This window comes from Zonotrichia albicollis, chromosome 5, assembly GCF_047830755.1.
Source record: "Zonotrichia albicollis isolate bZonAlb1 chromosome 5, bZonAlb1.hap1, whole genome shotgun sequence".
NCBI lineage: Eukaryota > Metazoa > Chordata > Aves > Passeriformes > Passerellidae > Zonotrichia > Zonotrichia albicollis.
Genome location: NC_133823.1, coordinates 60946806 through 60966813, shown reverse-complemented (window position 1 = coordinate 60966813; position 20008 = coordinate 60946806). Strand labels below are relative to the sequence as shown.

At 35.8% G+C, this 20008-nt stretch overlaps 1 protein-coding gene across 7 annotated transcripts in view; it reads right to left on the bottom strand.

Annotated features, from left to right (window-relative positions):
- Positions 1-11188: 11188 nt before the first annotated feature.
- Positions 11189-20008, bottom strand: part of PCDH7 (protocadherin 7) — a 268452-nt gene continuing 259632 nt past the window's right edge. For 6 of the 7 annotated variants that reach the window (XM_014265583.2, XM_014265584.2, XM_014265586.2 and 3 more), the window contains one exon: positions 11189-15532. In XM_014265583.2, the coding sequence (XP_014121058.2) occupies positions 15153-15532 (380 nt within the window). In that variant the 3' untranslated portion in view covers positions 11189-15152. The remainder of the gene's footprint in view (positions 15533-20008) is intronic. The other variant, XM_074541837.1, reaches the window with a different exon arrangement.

Genomic DNA, 20008 nt, shown 5'->3' with positions numbered 1-20008 from the left:
TGGTACTGAAAATTGACTCTTCTAGAGTAGTTCACCCTTATAGCTTTTCAGAACCTGATTTTGGTCTATCATTCCTTGGCTATACATTTGTATGTACAGCTGCTTACTGAACATTTGATACTGTATAGAGATATTCACATGCATGATCTGTGTCTGCATGCATTCAAATTGCCTATCACAATGTTGATTAATGAATGCAAATTCAGCTTTTTTTCAAAGCTACTAATACACTGGAACTCGGCATCTGTGGATGTCAGAGTAATGCTAAGGATGCTAAGTAACATGGATTTAAATGTTTAATTTGAGAGAATAATAGCCAAGCAGTAGATTAGTGGTCGAAGAGCAGTTACACTGTGCTGTTTGGTATCACTTTCTTCGCTAAGGTTAAGCTTGCCCTTAAGCACTTGATTATATCTTTAGTTTAAAATCTTGCTGTGTTAGGCTGGCACAATGTTTGATGGAAAAGCAGTGGGTTTTTTTCCTCAAACAGTATAGGCACTAAAACATTGAACATGAGAAGAGAGGATTTCTTACAAAAGGCAGTTTGGTGATGTGCAGAGCTACTCCTGAGTCTTGACAACACCATAGCAATAGCCTTTGGCCCCTCTGCACAGCAGCACTGCTCTGCTTATTTGTATCTCAGCTCAGAACAACATTGCACAGTTTGGATGAAAAAGACCAAACTGTATGGTCTCATTTCACGTTTACAAGAAACAAAATAGGAAGTAGACACATAGAGGCAGAAGGCTGGTTTGCCAAAAAAGACAAAAAGATGGTAACATTTTTTAACAGGACAGGTTGTAGGATAAACTCCTCCACTTGTCAATGGCTTCTAGGAAGGGAAGTGTAAATATCATCTTCTGTTTTCTATCAGATTTGGGGTGGTTTTTACCCAGTTAGATTTTTTTATTTTTATTCATCCATCCAGACTATAATATTGTAACTGGGATATAAGGATAAGGCAGGAGACAGCGTTGAAAGCATTGATTAAAATCAAGGTAAATTACTTCCACTAGTTTAACCTCATTAATAAAATCATTTTTTTATCAAAGCGGGCAAAGAGGTTTCTCAAAGAATCATTTACACTTGTTAAGTATTGACTCTTCCCAAGCACTTTGTTCTTCATATGCCCAGAATTATATTTCAGGAAGACTTCTGCCTTGATTTTTCCCAGGCAAAATATTAGTCTGAAGTTTTCTGAAATTGACACACTGGTCATCTTGAATATGACTGCAATATTATCCTTTCTCCAGTTCTCAGATTTCCATGACCTGTCAAAGATGACTGACATCAGCCATCCCAAGGACATTGGCCACCTCTGTTGGTACCCTCGGACTCAGCTCATCTGAGCATTTGGATTTTCATGGGTTTCGTTGTCTGAAGCAAACACATCTTTATTCTCATGCAGTATTTTCTCTCCTTCTTTCTGAAACCTTTCACAGCACAGGTGTGTGTGAGAAAATCTCAGCAAAGACTGAGGCAAAGGTGGCATTGAGCACCTCCTCCTTACACATCTGCTGTCACTAAATCTCCGACCCCCTCCAACACTAACTATACTTGCATACTACTGCAGTGCTAGAAGCAATTCTTGTTGCCTTTGTCATCCCTAACAGGTTTCCAAGAGAGCTGCAGCTCACCTAACAACATCCCTGTATGGCTAAACAATGCTTCTATATTTCTCTTTAGTAGCCACTCCTCAATCCTGTACACTGCCCTTTGGTTTTTTGTTTTTTTTTTTTATTTTGTTTGAATTCCACCATGAGCTCTCTATTTAGTTGGACTGGCCATCTGAGATATTTGCTTGTTCTCCTGGGACTCAGGATGGACTATTATTGTGTTTAACTGGTGTCTTTCGCAACCTTCTTGATCATCTTTGCCCTTTAAAATGCCTCCTCCACATGATCCTGTTCCCTGAATAAAATGAAAGCTGCTCACCTTAAGTGCAGACTGTAGACTCTGGTTATCTCCTTCATTCTCCTTGGGATCTTGAACTCCACTAATTCCTGGTTGTTCCAGTCAAAGTTACCTTTGACATTGCTCCAAGACATTGAGTAACATGTCCTCAACTGGTTCCTCCTTGTTTCTGAGCAGTTGATCCAGATGTACTTAACCCCTGGTTGGTATCAGTATTTACATCAACAAGTTACCCCTGACAAAAATCTTGTCATGGTGACCTACCAGAAAATGCCAAAGTACTCCCTTATGAGAATTGGGGTCTGTCACCCAGAATTCCTTATTTTAAAATAGCTTCATTGATGTCCTCACCCGGATCAGGTGAACTGTAACAAACCCCTACCACTGGGTCTCCATTACTGGCCTCTCCCTTGATCCTGAGTTGTAAACTCTCATATAAATTGTTGTCTGTCTCACAGAAGGGCTTGCACACTTCTGAGCTACTCCTTCACCCGTCCCTTACCCCCTTTGTTGTCTTCTTGATATGTCTTCCCTGAAGAACGTGTATCCATACGTTCTTGCAATAACCTATTTGTATGAGTTGTCCCACTACAGCTGAGTAATCAAAATGATGTAAGGTATGTAGATATGCAAACATATGCACAGTTTCAGTCTTTGCTCTTTGTTTCCCTGGCTGTGTGCCTTTCTGTTCATATAACATACTTGAGATGGACCTCCTTTCACTTTCTCTTATTACTCTGGAGTTCTCTCCTGTATCTGCCACCTACCCACTACTTCTTTGCCTGACTGTGGGTTTTAATTTCCTTCCATAATCAGTTCCTACATTAGAGCTCTACTCACCAGGTCGACCAGGCTGTTTGAAAAGCTGTTCTCAATAGCTCTGTCTTCCGGTCTCCAAAGGAGGGTCCTATGGTTTAAATCCAAAATTGCTGTTGAAAACATCAGCTACACAAGCCTCTAATCAATTTCCTAAAAAACCTGGGGCCATACACTATAGTTTGCAATTTTTTGTGATGAACTAGCTATTGAATACAAGCTATGGCAATATCATCATGTAAACCAAAAAGGACACTTAGGAGAATGGATTTCTCCTGTATAGATTACGTGCTGATTTATTGCAGCTGAGGATTTGGTCAACAAACTTCCATGCCACTCCAGTTTAAAATATATGCTTTTATAATCTCCAAATAGCATCTCTATAAGCATTGATGGTTTCAATAGGCACTGGAAAGTATTATAATTTCTCAGGACAGGTTTTAAATCTCAGACTTTCTCTTTGAACTAAATTGCTGCTGCTCTTGGGTCACTATATATCTTTCTTGTGGATTGGGAAGGTGGAGCAAGGGGAGGCTTGAGATACTGCTGTCATGTATGTCCAACCTTTGCTGTGTTAATCCAACACTGATTGCTCCTTTTTCTCCCTAGGAAAAACTTTTTAAGTCTTTAAGTACTATTGAGAGCAAGAGGGTAAATGCTCTGTAATGACTTTTAGGTCAACAAGAGAAAATAGAAGTTTCTGGGAAAGTTTGAAGAGGAAAAAATGGACAAAAACCTGTCAAAGGAAGACTGCTTTCCTTTACATCTTAAACAAAGGTATTCTGGGGGATATTTAGTGTAATTGGGGTAACAATGTTGTATATCTATAAACAGTGAAATTATGCACAGCTATTTGTCACAATTGTAATAAAATCATGCATTAGGGCAGATCCTTTGCAGCTCTGAAATCAGCGCAATTCAGTCTTAAGAGATTTCTTTTTCAAGAAGAGAGATTTGCAACATTTTAAATTTTTAGCATTCCAACCAAGTCTATATTAGAATGCACTAGAATCTGGATATCCAGTAGGGGATGGAATTTATAAAAAAAATTAAAATATTAAGAAGGTTTCCTCAGTTTTCCTGGTTGTAATTTAAGTATACTGGGAAAAATTCCATTCAGATTTGTGCTTATGCAGATCAATTCCAATTGCATGGGTAAACTGAAAGAGAATTTCAGTAGTTATTTTTATGTACATATATTCTGCTGCAGCGATGCAGTGACAAGATTATTTTTCTATGACTAAAGGATAATTCAGTTTTTTCAGGAGTAGGGCATGAAGAATTGTATAACTTCTCACATCTTATATTTACAGATTTTCCTTATTAAAAAAACTCTAGTAGGAATTTGAACTATTCTAAAATAAGTGGCAGCCAGATTCAAGGATTACAAATAAATATCTTTAGCCATATTTGATTCTTTTCCTTTCTAGAGTTCTAGTGTGAAAACAAAGGGTAGAAGCTGTAAGAGCCTGCAATGACTGCTTTCGAGTGCTCAGAGGCAGGGATCTCTCATTGAGGCATGATATCTGATCCTAGCTTTTTCTACAGAAAATCAATACTCCCACAAAGGTGGTAATACATCTTTGGAGCTGGAGTATGTCTCCTCCATGTCAGACAGTACGCTGTAAATTCCTCAGGTTTAGAGAGTTAAGACTTAGGTTCTCCTGTCTAATCTTGAGTAGATTGCACCACAGTCCAGAGCCCTGCTTCATGTATTGCAAACCAACCTTTTATCAAGCTATATGAAAATAAAGGAACTAGTTCTGAATTATTTGAGTAACATAGTAGTTCCATGCAGGATAACTTGGTTATCATCTCTGCACTGCGCTGCTTTTTTTACAGTAGCAACATCATTCGAGATAGAAAGTAACCTTCTCGTTTGCATGAGAAAAATATCAGAATTTATCTCTTGACAGATATGGCAGATTTGGCACTTAATGACATTACTGATGATAGTACAAGAAGCTTGAAACAGTGAGAGATTTGAGAGATCTAGTTGGAGGAAAAAAAAAGTATGATTTCATCCAGAGGTAAACTTCTGTGGTAGTTTTCTTTTAGCACTAGTTGTGACCATGTTTAGGAAAAGCAAAAAGAAAAGTAATAGAGTTATATTTGTCTCCTTTTATTAATATATTGTATCCTTTTATTAATTCACTTTTATCACTTTGATAACAGCATTTCTTTCTAGCCTTTCAGCTACATAATTAATTAAGCCTAATCAAAATTTCTGGTTTCTCAATTTTCAGTACCCAGAATGCACTTTTCTCAAGGCTAACACAATTTTGTGTAAATGATATCTTTTATTAATTTCCTATATTTAAAGGTTAAACAGTATATACTTCCCAGGTTTTGCATGGGGTGTGAGGAGTATTTTGTTCTGTAAGCCAGAGTTTTAAGTGTTCAGGAATTTGAAGAAGTTGCAGTACCATTGCTGTCAAACAGTGATCTTTATATATATGATGAACACCACTGGTATTCTGAATAATTCCTAAAAGAATATAATTGTAAATAAAATGAATGTACCTTCACACAATAATCTTATTTCCTGCCATGTTATATGAGAATGTGTTTTGAAAAACTGCTGCATGATTTAAACTAAAATAATACTAACTTGTATTCAATGAAATATTTGTTATGCATGTTAGCTTCATGAGTATCAATCTAGATTTTAAATAAAATTTAAAAAATTAGAAAAAGTTTTGTTGATCTCAAATCATTGTAGATTAACCTGCACAGTTCTTAATGACTCCAAAATTAATTCCTATGAAGACACAGTTGCTTTCTCTAATTGAATGTGAAGGTGAAGAAACACTCATTTTTAGATGTCTTTGGGGGGAAAACAGTTTTGTGTCTTTTCATTAGTATCAGAAGACACAGCAGAAGTTCTTCTTCCATCACTGATGATAAATATTTTAGGCGTCATATTTGATAAAACAGACTTATCCATACATTTCAAACGTCACAAACATCATCTGATAACACCTCACATATTACTCTATACTTCAACTATTTTTACTACCTTCTGTTTGTACTTGTGTTCAGAATTATAAAGTTTGAAATATTAGAAACTCTTAGAAAATTGTTTGTAAATGCTTTTGGTTTGCTTGGCCATCCATTTTGTCTGTATGAATCTCCACATTCAGGAGTGCACAAGGCAAATACCTGACACTGAGTTAAATAAATTACTGTCTCTAAAACTTGTGCTTGTTCAAGTGTCCAATAAGTCCTGTACCAGTCTGATTTAGGGCTTGTAACTTACATAATTCTGTGAGTTCAGCCATGTGTTCCCTGAGGCACAGAGTTTTGGAGTCTAATTGGTAAATTTCTTACAAACTGGATTAAAAAAAAAAAATCCAACTTTTCTCCCCCATTTTCTATTTTTTTTCTCTGGAAAGTTTTCTCACTAGAAGACTTGCAGCTGTAGATTTCCAAGGAGTAATTGTGGTCAGGCATAAATTATTTTTTCTCACTCTCCTGGAGAAACACTATCAAAAGCATTGACTATCAGAAAACACTTCCTGAAGCACAGTTTTTACTTTCTTAGCTAACAAAATAGTGGTGTTGAGGGCTGAAGTTTCTGTTAATTTTGTTTTGGTGTGTGTTTGGTTTAGAGTTTTTTAGAGAGAGAAGGGGACTTTCAACACAATATTCTGTTTTCAGTAGTGGTTAGTACATTTGTTTTGGTCGTAGAGAGGCCGAAACACATATATATGTTATTATTATGTTATTCTTACATCCTTCATAAAAAGAATGACACTAGAAATATTCTGGGATTTATTTTATTATTTATGTGAGCCACATTCATGAGTGCATCCCAAAAAGTGATCTCTGACAAAAAGTTGTTTTTGATTCAGTGTGAGGAAACACACTTCCATACGTCTTGAATCCAGTGCATCATAATTTCTAATGATGCCTCATAGATGATTTATTAAGCAAAACTATACATCACTGTCAAACCTCTCAGTTCTCTTCTGAACTGAGGCTGAAGAATCCTACCTTATTTAATGTATAATTTTGATCACCCTAATCACTATATCTTCTAGTATTTGTATTCTTATCTATTTAGCGGGGAAAAGTCAGAACTGTGAAAAATCTGAATCATGGACCAGCATCTTTGTTTAAGCAAAAGTATTTATTCTGGTTGACAGCCCTTGCTTAATTCTAAACCTTCATTCTGTTTTTTGGGGTTTTTTTTGTTGTTTTTTTTTTTTTTTTTTTTTTTTTTTTTTTGGGTTTTTTTTTGGTTTTTTTTTGTTGCTGTTTTCTTTTTGAGTGACACTGAACCGTAAACTTCTGGAATTCCATCACTGTGTAAGGAAAGACAAGATGTATTTTTTTCTAAGTGTTATAAAGTTTATTTTATGTACAGTCATTCAGTGCAGAAGACAATATTCTGTAACTTTCAGATGTGACCCCAATCCATGACAAGCCAAATTCTCACCCTTAATTGTTTCTGTATGTTCATTCTGATTAGCTGAATTTTCTTGGGAATTGAAAAATTATATTTTACTTTTATATTAAAATTTAGTAATATTTGTAGCCAATACATTATAGCACCTTATAGAAGCTACAGTACAAAATCCTTGTTCTCCAGCCAGTACATTTTCATCATATCCCCTCTATTAATTCTATGCCCTCCTAAATGAGCATGTCACACTATATATATCATTAATTAGCCATCATCATTTCAGTGATGATGCATAAACATAATCAGAATATTCATCAGGGGATCCAAACTAATTGGAAACAGGCTTAACTTACTAGGGTTGGGCAAAAGATGATTCCTTCTTTCTCACATATATAAAGCACTGTACTTCAGAGGGACATGGAGCATTTGTGCATTTTTCTTACAACTCTACATAAGGCACAAATTAGAGTAAGTAGAAATGTACAGGCAGTTATTGTAAGGTTGTACCCTGTGGTTGGTTCTTTATCACACAGGGCAGTATTTCAATCCTCTTTAGAATTCAGGATAATTTTCTTTTTTCAGCACGGCAGCAGAACATTCTAAATTCAAGGCATGCTTCTTGCTCCACCACTTTTAATATTCGAACATGAAGCTATGTGTGAGTGAGTCTACCATAATTTTATGCTCCTAAAGATAAGGGTGGAAACATGATGCCTGCCAGATGCTCAGAGGTCAGACTGAAAAGGAATATGAAATCACCTCTTGTTCCAGGGCTCTGCTCTAGTCCAGCACAAGGTGGAGAAAAGCTAAGTAGGTGCCAAGCTGATTCCAGGTACTGTCAGCAAGAGGAGATGTAAATTAAAAAAAAAAAATTTCTGACTTTTGTTCTAGCAGATTATGTAAGATAGAAAACCAGAGAGAAGCTGAAGTAGATCCAATAATTATCCAGTTGTGTGACCCTGTGGTCACTATACACTGCCAGACTAAATGGTAGTTGCTAATTTATGTATTTTGTTCTGTCTTGCTAAAGCTTAAAATAAATACAGGCCCTCCTACTGAAGGTCTTTATTTTCCAATATTCTGGATTGGAATCATTAGACAATGACAAATAATTTTCTGGAATCTTAAAATCTACTTCAAAAGCAAGAGGTGTACATACACACACATACAAATACACAATTAGCCAAGTTGTCCATCTGTAGCTTTTTTATCCTTCTTACACTTTTGCTTGTGAATTTTTTCACCTCTCTCCTCTAATCATGCCTAAATAATGAACCATTACAGCATGTGAAGCAGTTTGTGGATCTTTTCAGACTAATATCTTCCTCTGATTTCTTCACTTCTACTTGTCTTATCAAATATATATTCAACTAACTTCGAACAAACTACTGATGCCATAACCTTGCCACAGTTAGAATCAGCTTCATTTTCTGGAATTATGTAACACAGTTACTATGTAAGAAGAAAAACTCAGGAAGATGATTTTCCCCAACTAGACTTACTACAAGTTATAAAACCTGCAAGTACCTTTGGAAGAAGTAAAAATGCAGAATTTTATGGGAAATAGTAGAATCCAATATTGCTATTTGGGGAATTCCATAGATGCTGGAAATCCTTGAGAAAGAGGTAGTAAAAAGACACAGGTTTTTTTTTGTTTGTTTCTTTTGTTCCAGTCTTCTCTTTCTTCTCTGACTGTGGACAGGATTGCAAAAAACTTAAATATTTCATTGTTATTTAGGTTGCTCTCTTCATGACACTACATTTTGCTGAGTGTGAATTTACCAAAGCAGTAGTAAACATGGTAGAAACCTGCTTTTATACTACCTTGGCTTCTTTGTTCCCTCAGTTTTATCCTTGAAAGCGCAGCTGAAAAGCGTTGGGTTTTTTTCATTCATTATTATAACATGAACATGAAGAAGTTGGTAGGTGTCCTGAAAATAAAATAGAAATATGAAAACTATATATCTTGCATATTTGGTCCTTCCAATACTGTCTTCTCCTTCAGTGAATGCTGTAGAAGCCTGCTGGAATTTTCTTTAGTAAGCTTACAAAAAAGGATACTAATATACAAACATTTTTTAACCATTGCCTAAATCTTTAGAAACATTACCTTAAATAGAATCACATGCCTTATAATTAAAAAGAATCCTTTCTTATAAATTACAGTACCATACCACAGTTAACTAAAAATTATGCATTAATATCTCCTTATTTTCAAATCCTTAAGTTTGAAAGTCCTAAAGGAATATATTTCTATCAGTTCTGTACCAATTACATTATACCTATTTGCTGTTCTTTGTTCCCTTTTATTTTTTCCCAGAGGCTGTTCCACACAGTACAGGTATTTTGCTTTTCCAGCCCCCCAGTTTCTTGGTAAGTGTATCTCAGTCTTTAAACCAGATGTACTTGCTTCAGAAGAAAGAGCTGTGTGAACTGCCTGACTAGAATCCTATGATTTTACTAAGGAATACTCTCATCTAACGGCAGCACTGCTTTCCTTTTCAGCAAAGGCTAGATAATTTGCATATTTATGAACTATTAAGCATCTTCTATACACTCCCCTCAGGAGGCTCAATAAAGACAAGAAATTATTTCTGCCTAGGTCACATTTATTAATTTCAGTCTCTGCATAAGATTTACAGTTTACTGCAACACAGGAGGGAGAACTGAAGCCAGGGTTAAAGGGGAGCATAAATTGTTTGCTTTTGCTAGTTTATATCATCCTCTCTTACCACTCTTACTGTCTCAGGAAATTTATTTTATCTTCCTGTAATCACCTTCCTGGATGCAGTGGGTAAACAAGAAAATGCAGATAAAAGACAAACAAACATAAGGTCATGCCTTGCATGCTACAACTGGTATAAAATAAACTTGAAAGCTTGATTGAAGTTACTCATTAAAATACTGTTACTGCTGAAAGGGGTGGAGGGGTAGCCCATTCAAGTGCAGTGTGAGAGAGCCAGGGTCAGGTGGTGAACTAAACCCTCTCCATAGGCTTGCAGATTCAGAGCTCTGCTTGTGGAAAGAAGAATCTTCTTGGACACATTCATTAGAGCAGACTAGAAAATGTTAACTTTAAGCACATTCAGAAAAAGAAATTTGCAATGTAAAGTTTATTTTATAAAAAGTTTTGGCCAGTTTGTATTCACAAAAACCCAAGCCTAATCTGTAACTAAGGTAAAAGGATATAAATGGCTCTTTCTGTGATGTTTACTGGAAAATTGTATTCAATGGTTTCCAAGGCCTCTGTAGTAATTCGGTATTTTGCATAATAGAGAGTGGTGAAAGGAGTGTCGACCTTTGATCCCTCTCCCCACAAACACTTTTTTCACATATTATAACTGATGCAAATCCCAATTTAATGGCTGTTTTGGAGCCTGCTCTTTCAAAACAAACAAGCAAACAAAGACAAAAAAAGCTATGTGTGATCCAGACAGCTAGGAATAAACTCTTTCTTCTTAGATGTTCCTTCTTGAGGAGGATTTGTTCTTGATTTACAGTTATGCTGAGATGGATAATTTGATTCACAGCCAGAGAGAACTGGAAGCTCTTGTTTCTCTTTTTTTCCCCCCAAATTTCTGCATTAATTGTGTTGTTTTTATCAATATAGGTGCTCTACTGACATTTTAAGATGTGCTAATAGTTCTAAACTTCTTGGAAAATATAGCAGCCTTGTTGATAATAAGAAAAATTGCCAATCTATAATGGAAATATATGGACTTTTACTAAAGGCTTGTTATTCCACTTAATAGGAAGGTTTTGGACACATTTTTAAAATAAGTCCTTTTGATCAGTAATCAGAGACAACTGTTCAGGTTACGAGTACTCTCTGCTGTGAAAATAGCTGGGTGCTGTCCAGGGTGACAGTAGCCTCAGGGCTATCGAATTTCACTCAGGTAAAACTTCAGCTATCTCTGCAGCTGAATCTGTGGCCAGTTACTAAGGCAGTGTCATTGTTATTCAAAATACCATTAAATATTGAAACTAGCATGTGATTTAATCTAGTAAAATTGGAATAGACTGTCCAAGAAAGTAAACTGGCAAATGGGAAACCAGTTGAACATGTTATATTTTAATTTGCAGAGACAAAAATGACAAGCAATTTATTTACATAAAACTGTACAAAAGCAAATTAAATTATGTAAATATTTCATAAATAGAGGTGGACTAGCGTTTAATACATTTTGCCATGTTTAGCATAGTTGCGTGCATAGTGACTCATAATAAACAATGATAAATTGTTCTCTGCTTCACTATCAACATCCAAGTTGCAGAACAATAGTCAATGATTATTATTACAAACAGATCGTACCACACTGAATGCAAGTGCTTTAAAATTTAGGAAAAGTTGTCTGAAAGCATACCCCAGGTAGCTGGTGAATGTTGTCTTCTTCCTAGTGCTTATGCTCTCTCAGTTAATAATACAACTTAACTGGTGGGCTTTCATTTCTATTGCTTTTTCATCTGCTTCTTTTCTTAAGGAAACTCTGTATATTTATCACCAGTGAAACAGAAAGAAAAATATTTAATTGCTTAACTTCCTTACAAGTGTTTGGTGATGGCTGGATTTATGGCAAGATCTTTATCCTGATTCATGATTTTTCTGCTTGACAACTTCTAGGGTAGCCTTTCAGCCAATCATTTCAATCCCATTTAAGTTTTTCCCCCACATAAAAATAATGTTTAACTTTTTTTCCTGAAACTCAGGCAGCAGGCCAGTCAGAAACCATATTCAATAAACACAGTGGGTCTGAGATCTGGATTAAGCCTTAGATTTTAGACCAAAGCTATTGAACTTTCTAATACATATAAAGTTATATATTAACGCATCAATCTATAAAGGTGCCCTAATGTAAAATACATGCAAAGCTCATTTGAGTTTCCCATGGAAGGAAAGAAAAAGATGATTTCTATACAGTACAAATAAAATCTGATGAAGGCTAAAAGCTATTAAAAAATTGTCAATTTTCCTGGCAACATGAATTGGTGACACCTTGCTAAATAACTATCATATAGACTGATCATACTTTTCCAGGCAGCAAAATTAAAAACAAATTAAAACAACCCCAAAGCCCACACAAATAGTAATTAAAAAAATCCTCAAGACCTACTTAAACCACAGCCTTGTGTTAATAATGCTTAAGACTGGTCCATTAACTGAGTTTGGCAAAAGGCTTGCTTTTAAATATATTATTTATAATTTCTCAGAAAATAAACACAGGTAAATATACAGGTTCAAAAAAGTTGGGAATAGCCCCTTACCCCTCAGTGTCCAAACCCAACTACCACTTTACCATAATAATAGGTATAAAAGGCACAGTTGCATATTTTGCATTCACCCTAATTATTTTTTATAGCTTTATTTGTTTATTTTTTATACAAAAGCACTCTATTTATGGAGTGGCACCAGATTTAACCTATTTCAAATAAAGAGGAAAAATACAAACACAAAATATATTTGTATGTCATGCCAGGTCAGAAGAGTAATCAGCATATTAATAGTGGCTAGTTCCACAAGAATTACTGTGAATACTTACAGTAGATAGAATTTTTAAAAAAATTCTTTCACACATTTTAGATCTAAGGAGATGCACACAAGAAAATTATTTCATGACTGTCTTACGTGGTGCAAAAATTGGTGAATGACTGCTGATCCATTTAATCTGAAGGTCTATTATGACCTGTAATATTACCCCTGTAGAAAAAGAGTCTAAGAATATATGGAACCCAGCTACCTAATTTATTTTCTTGTGTGTAATATTAAATAAAATCTTATTAAAGGAAGTTCTGTTGAACATTTGTGTTATGCAATTGTGTATTCTGTTGAAACGTGCAAGAAAAATGTGTTTACATTACATAAGCATTTTTAGAAGCATTTTTAAACAGGTACTTACAGATTATACAAAGCAGTAACTGCTATATGCAGTCTCATAACAAAGTACTAGCTTGCATCTCCCCGTATTACTTAAATAATTAAACATAAAAATGTTCAATCGTTAATAATCTTTGATTTTAATATTTTCTTTCTAAAATGTGCCCGTTCATCATAACTGCTATACACAAACTAATGTTACTTGAAGAAAGTAAACTTTAGAGAGGAGAATGAAAAGGCCAGTAATGGCACAACCCACTGTATGGAGAAGTGAATTCAAAAGATAAATGTGATGAGTTGTTTTGATTTACCAACCTCTACCTTAGGCTGTTTAAGGTTATTTCTATGCAATTCTTCAAAGCAAGAAACTACCCAAAGCTACATTATGACTACAGTTGCTAGAGAGCCATCTAGCCATGCCTTCTTGCCAGTTCAACAGCCAGGGATCTGAATGCTTTCTCTGTCCTTGAGCTGTCCTTGCTGTGTTGTTTGATTGTCACTTTTGTCTGAATGTCTGAGCTCAGTCTGTGATTATTAATACAGCATCAACTACAAAGCAATTGGTTGATGTTCTGCATGTTTTGTTGCTTTTATTGCACAAAACCCTGTTTCATTTCCTCTTCCTTTCATGATGCACTCCCCATGATAATTGTTACAGCTCTTGCATATCGTAGCTTGGACTCCTTTTAACTCCGCTTGACCTCCTAGGTATCATATCACTGTTTATCAGACCATTTTTTACTAATGCTAAATGTTCTGAGTATTGATATCATTTAGTATTGCACGTTTCTTGGTTTTAATGCACTTGGTTTCAAGAAAGCTTTCATTATCATCATCTTTGACATAATTGAAGCAGTTGATAAGCTGCAACACTGATGACCAGACTTAGCAACCATGCCTTGCAATCTGAAAAGAAGCTTTTGTATCCGAGTTGAAACGTTCTCTTGTTACTTCATTATCCTATTGTCCACCTTTTTCCCTCCCATCAAGCATTCCCACTAACACAGCCTTCTCTTCTACTATTATTTTTTAATTTTGATTTTAAAAATTCCCTGGAACTAGCATATGCAGCATATAACATGCAGCATGTGCTGCAATGTATCATGTCATTAAAAAAAAAAGCATCAGTTCCTTTGGGCATTCAACTGAACCACACTGGAAAAAAAAAATTGTCATCTGGGCTTGTGGACTGTGCTGCTGCATAGAATGTAACTGAAGTTGTGTTATGAGTACATGTGGGTTTTTTGTGAATACATTTATTTTCTAAGTCAAGCCCCAATACATAGCAGTTCCCCTGATCCATTGTGTGATCTTTGGCCTTTTTGTTATTACAATCTTCCCAGCTAAACGTTAGTCTTGCCCAAAATAATGATTTCAACAGTTTATCATTGCTATCCTATGGTATAAGTGTTAGTAATTGTGTTTACATTGAAATAATCATTACAGAGAACGAGAGAGAAAGAGAGAAAGAGACACAGCAAGACAGGTTTGTTCAATGGATAAAACAGAACCAGAGTCCATGAATCACGGGAAAGTATGCCATGTTTTTGACTGCAGTCTCAGGCTGAACATATTTCTGTTTCTTCCAGCCTCAGATGAGAGGTGAGAATATTAAAGCTGTGGTCTTCACAAAGTGCCTATTAATGATTATTCCTTTATATTTATCCTATATCTTTATGGTTTCTGAAGGATTGTCCCTGATGGGGATCAGCAATATTCAGATGGTATGTCTCGAATACATTTTCCCTGACCTGTTATCCTCAACAAGCCAGATGACAAACAAACAAAATGAGTGGCTTAATTCATGCTTCTGCAGGAGGGAAACAACAGTGTGTCATGTTCTTTTTAATCAAGCTTGCTACTATGGGAGGAATTTGCAACCATAGATCTAGGAAAATAAAAATCAGCGAGGGGGAATTAGACATGCAAGTAACAGCAATGTTTTCTACATTGTACAGTATAGTCAGGCAGACAGTATAATTACATGCCTGCTATGGAGGCAGAAGTGGCAGGCAGATCTTTTGTCTCTTTGGTGGCCCCCTCTTTATTGTTTCACATTTTTTCTTAAAATTGTTGTGATTTTAAGACTTTTGCCCCATTTCTTTCTTATATTATGAAACAACTTTGTCGCTGCTTTTTAGCCTACAGGTAAACTTCTCTTCTAGTTAGAGTATTGACAGGAGATGGCTTGTATTCCCCTGTCTGTGTGAGGGGGATATCCTCTGGGTTGCCTTCTTCATTTTTGCTGAAACTAGCTGCGCTGAAGGTCTCATAAGATGAGGTCAACTTTTTGTTAAGGAGGTTTCTGTTGCGGTCACCCATGAGGGAGGCTTCTCCATTGGCCAGCTTTTCCTGACTGCCCCGTTCATCAACAGGCATGAAAGTGGAGAGTTTTGGCTGGCTCTTCTGCTTTCTCTCCGGAGAAGTGCGGACTGGCATCCAGCAGGAGTCTGAGTGGCCGTACTCATCACATTCTCGGGTGCACTTCCCTGTTAGGGCTACATCTGGTAGAGGCCGTGAATCTGAAAATAAAAGAGAGTTGTCTTTACAAATTAATGTTACAGTGACTTCCGCTGAAACTGAGAATCCTTCCATTCACAAAAGGTATTTTTAAAGATCTTGGTAGGAATGTGGCAGTAAGTTCCTCAGTAATAATTTTTCACACTGCGTGTGCCCAGAGGCAGCAAGCAGATCTGTAGAGTTATTCTCAATCTTAATAATTGAAAAAATACAAAATCTATTAATCCTCTTCCTGTGCCTGAAAATCAATTCCAGAAACATTTGGCATTGGGTACTGAATTAATTTTGATGTCTGAAAGAGTCAAAGAAACACTTAATTCCATACTGCCAATTTTCTAGAAATTATTAAAAATACCTTTCCTTGATTTTTTTTAGAGAATACTCTGAATTTATGTGGAAGAATCCTCAGACACTGTGCTCTGGAAATACTTACAAACATACTTAATGCCCTGCAAATGAGCAGATCCACTATTGACAAAGGAACTGAATTTTCATATAATGTAACCCTCTGCTTGAATTTCTGAGGACTGGGCACTTGAGTTTTTAGCCCACAGTATGTTAGATAAGTTGTACAATCAGTAATTGCAGAAGCATACAAAACTTTTGATTAGGTTATAAATAATAGTACAAATAAAGCTGTTCTGTGTGTATATGTGCATGGTAGGGCATGGGATGAATCTGAGTGCTGCCTAAAGAGAAACATTTTATATGTGACTGGCTGTGTTAGAAGGTGTCCTGCTCCTGTTCACTATGTCTAAGTTTTCTGTGTTTGTAAGAGCTTTCACTAAAAACCAGCAAAGTTCCAAGGCCTGCAGTATTGACTCCTACCTGTTTTCAAAGCAGGTATATGTAATATTTTCATTTTGATGCTTGCATACAACTGAATTTAAAAACTACCTCAACTATTTTAGTGAATGGGTAAGATTCTTTAACCTTCCTTTTATTCAGTTATAGTGTACTTTATGGTCTAAAGGAATAACTGAAGCTGCCTACAATGGAACAACATTATATTCAAACAAAATTGACAAAGAATATAAATCAAAAATAATTTTTTCAAATGTGTTTGATATGGCTTTCATATAATATGACTTATTTGATGAAATATTTAGGTTTGTTTTGTAAAAAAATCAATTATTTTGAAGGGAGCAAGGAACATGGAAACATAATCAGGTACTTCAAATGGGCTCTGGCATCATTCTACCTTCCCACTACAACACCAAAATTCTTGTGAACAGTAATTTTTGCCTGTAATAACATGTGTATACAAACTTATAAAAACTCCTTCAAAAGCCCGCTCAGCCTTCATTCTGTTACTTTTGTTTTGCCTATTTTTTTTTAATTTGGCTAATAAAGTACCTTCTCAAATGATGATAATTCCAGCTGTGATTTTTTAATAAATTGATAAAAGAAACCACTGCTGAAGATAAAAACAACCAAACAAACAAAAACAACCCAAAACCCAACAGCCAAAAATCCTTCACTCCTCCAGAAAAAACCACTTTAATTTAAAATATTTAAAACATGTGCTTGTTGAGAAAGCATATTTCATTTCAATGTCTGTGGATTTAATTCTGATAGAATTGCAAAAGCTCTTGAAAGTCAGATTTATCTTCATCCTGTCCTGATTTCTTTTTAAGGCATTTAAACATTAATTTAATAAATAATTTGTTGCTGTACTGTAAAGGTGTGTACACTATTTGCTACTGCCAGGTATCAACATTTAACAGAATTTACTGAATGCATTCTGAACACTGTATAAAATTTCATATTTCAATGAAATATCACTGACTTTAATGAGGAAACAGGCCTGGTTTCTAGATAACTGAGTACTCCCATAACTAAGATGTGTAAGGCCAGGAGGAGGGAACTGAGTGATTTTTTTTCTTTTTTAAACTTTTTCCCCAATTTATTTTTAAGTCTTTGACCCTTAGACACAATTCTCACTTTTTTTTTTTACACAATGAAGAATGTAATACTATAAAAACTTATCAGGTGGTTGTGTTTTGAAAACTTACACAGAATATGGGGATGGATACAGGAAAATCCTCTGTTTGTCAGTTAAATCAGCATTATTCTGACCCTCCCCAATGATAAGAAGCATAATTAACTGCTCCACTGCCCTGATATGCTTTGATTTTTAACCAGAATTTTTCATATTTTCACAACAGGGACAATTCCCTTAAACCTCTATAAATTATTTGAACCAGCACCTTATTTCCAAAAAAAAATCCTGACCATTAAACATTATGCTTGCTTCAAGTATTTTAATTATTACTCTGATATAATATTAGCAACCACTGATCAAGGCACTTTGTCAGACCTTTATTTAAAACATAAGAATATAAGTTTATTGGAAAGATTTTCTTTTGTTGTCATTTGAGTTTGGGTTTTTTTTCCAGACTCAAACAATTAGCACCTCATTATATCTGATGGAGTCTTTCTAGCTGAAAAAAAATTTTGAGTCAGCAGTACATGGGTTCATAAAAATCCTTCCCTTACTGGTGGTCTTTTAATCATGCTCTTTAAAATGCACCATTTTGCATTGTGTTGCTTCTCCTATTCACTTCTGGACAAATACTGGAACTCATTATTTTGAAACATGAAGACTTAATGTACAATTCAGCCTTATAATGCTGTTTTATGAAGCAAAAGCCTCCAAGTCACATAACCTGTTGGGTTATGTGATCAACCTTATCTTCACACCCACAGAAGAGCTCAGAGAGCCACTGGAAGAACAATTCTAGCCCCAATAATACCCCGACAGACCTACCCAGGCCCACCATAGGGCAATCAGACCCTCCAAGGTCCATCTGTCAGGCCCAGAGGAACACAGGGGTTTACAGTAGAAAGTAGGAACTCAAAACAAGGATTCACAAGGAAAAAATCATCTTTCTGTGTAATTCTGGGGGTTGCTGTCTAGGTATGTAAAGCAAATTATAAGACATAAAGGAAAAGGAATTTGGGACAGCAAAGGACTTAGATGACATTTAGGGGAGAAACCATCAGGAAGACAAGAGAGGAGTTTAGGTGATAAAGGAGAAAGAGAGACATAAGGGGATAAAAGGGCCAGTCACAAGTAAATAGTTTGCTTGTCTGGTTATGTTCTATGCTGGATGAACACCATTTGTCCTGTCCTCTTATCAAGTTCCTTTCCAACTCTTTCCTGGGAATGGGCTCTCTATTATGAGTGCATGTATAGATATGGGTGTGTGCACTATCACCAGTAGTGGTCTTCCATCCATTCCAGCCAGAGAAGAGGACAGAATGAGGCCCCTGGTGCTGTTTGTGTTCATGGGAGGGCTCTGAGTGTCTGTGATCTGCGTGGACAACTTGATGCATATCTGGTGTATGTGTGTGCTCTGTGTGTGTGCCAGCTGGGAATATATCCTCATCTTTGGATTCGGGGCTATGGAACAGCAGCAGCAGCCTCCTGTCCCTCAGGCTGTCAGATCCAGTGCCATTTATTTTTCTCTAAAACACCTTCAATTAAGATTTGACACTTACAGCCTTCTACTCCATTGCTTTCTTGCATCTTTTCTCAGAGATTGAATCAGTGCAGCATTTGAGAACAGATTTAATCTAACATGGTTTGAAACCTGTTGCATTTTAATCTCTCATCTGTTTAAAAGATTGGCACACCTAAACTAGTCGGTTAAGGGAAGATGGTGTGCTTTCTATGCACTTGATAACAGCGATTTAATCTCTAATTTGGATAAACTGCCATACCACTTTAGCTACACAGTAACTGCATTTTTGTTAACTCACTGAAACAGATCAACCCTCTCTTGCAGAGTAGGGACTCTATGGTCAGCATTTTAAATTACCTAGCCCATGGAGTTTTGAACAATCTCTAAATTTGAAAATAAAAATAAATTTTACTCATGTTTTCTAGCATAATTTGCATTGAAACACATCTATTTCTAAGCTAAATACTTTTCCTAAGTGCTTCTCAGTTTAAAAGTGAAGTACTCCAGTAGTGACCCCACTGAGAACTGACAAGTCTAATGGAATATGACACAGCAAACAATTTGTCAGCAAAATTGGCAAATCATCAAGGAGCAGCACAACAGATTCCTACTGCAGTTACATATCTGGAAACCAAGTTAATTTGTGCTTAAAATGCCCCTTATTAACAAAAAAAAGTTATCACAATGTTAATTAGTAGAGAAAGATATGTGCTATTTCTTGTTATACTGAAATCGGTAGATTTGGGATTAGGTTCTAAGAGTTTATCTAGACTAGCTAAATTCAACCTTTTACTTTATCAGCACAAAAAAGATAATCAGAAGATGTCATCAGAAGATATCCTCTTAATTATTGTCAAGTATATCTGCTCATCAGATCAGAACATGCCTCAGCCATTGTGAACCCACTCGCTAAAATGCAGATATTTAGAAAAGAATTTAGGCATACATGTAAATGGAGAATTCAAAATGTAATACTTTTAAGACAGATTTTACTTGCCAGACTGCAACTTG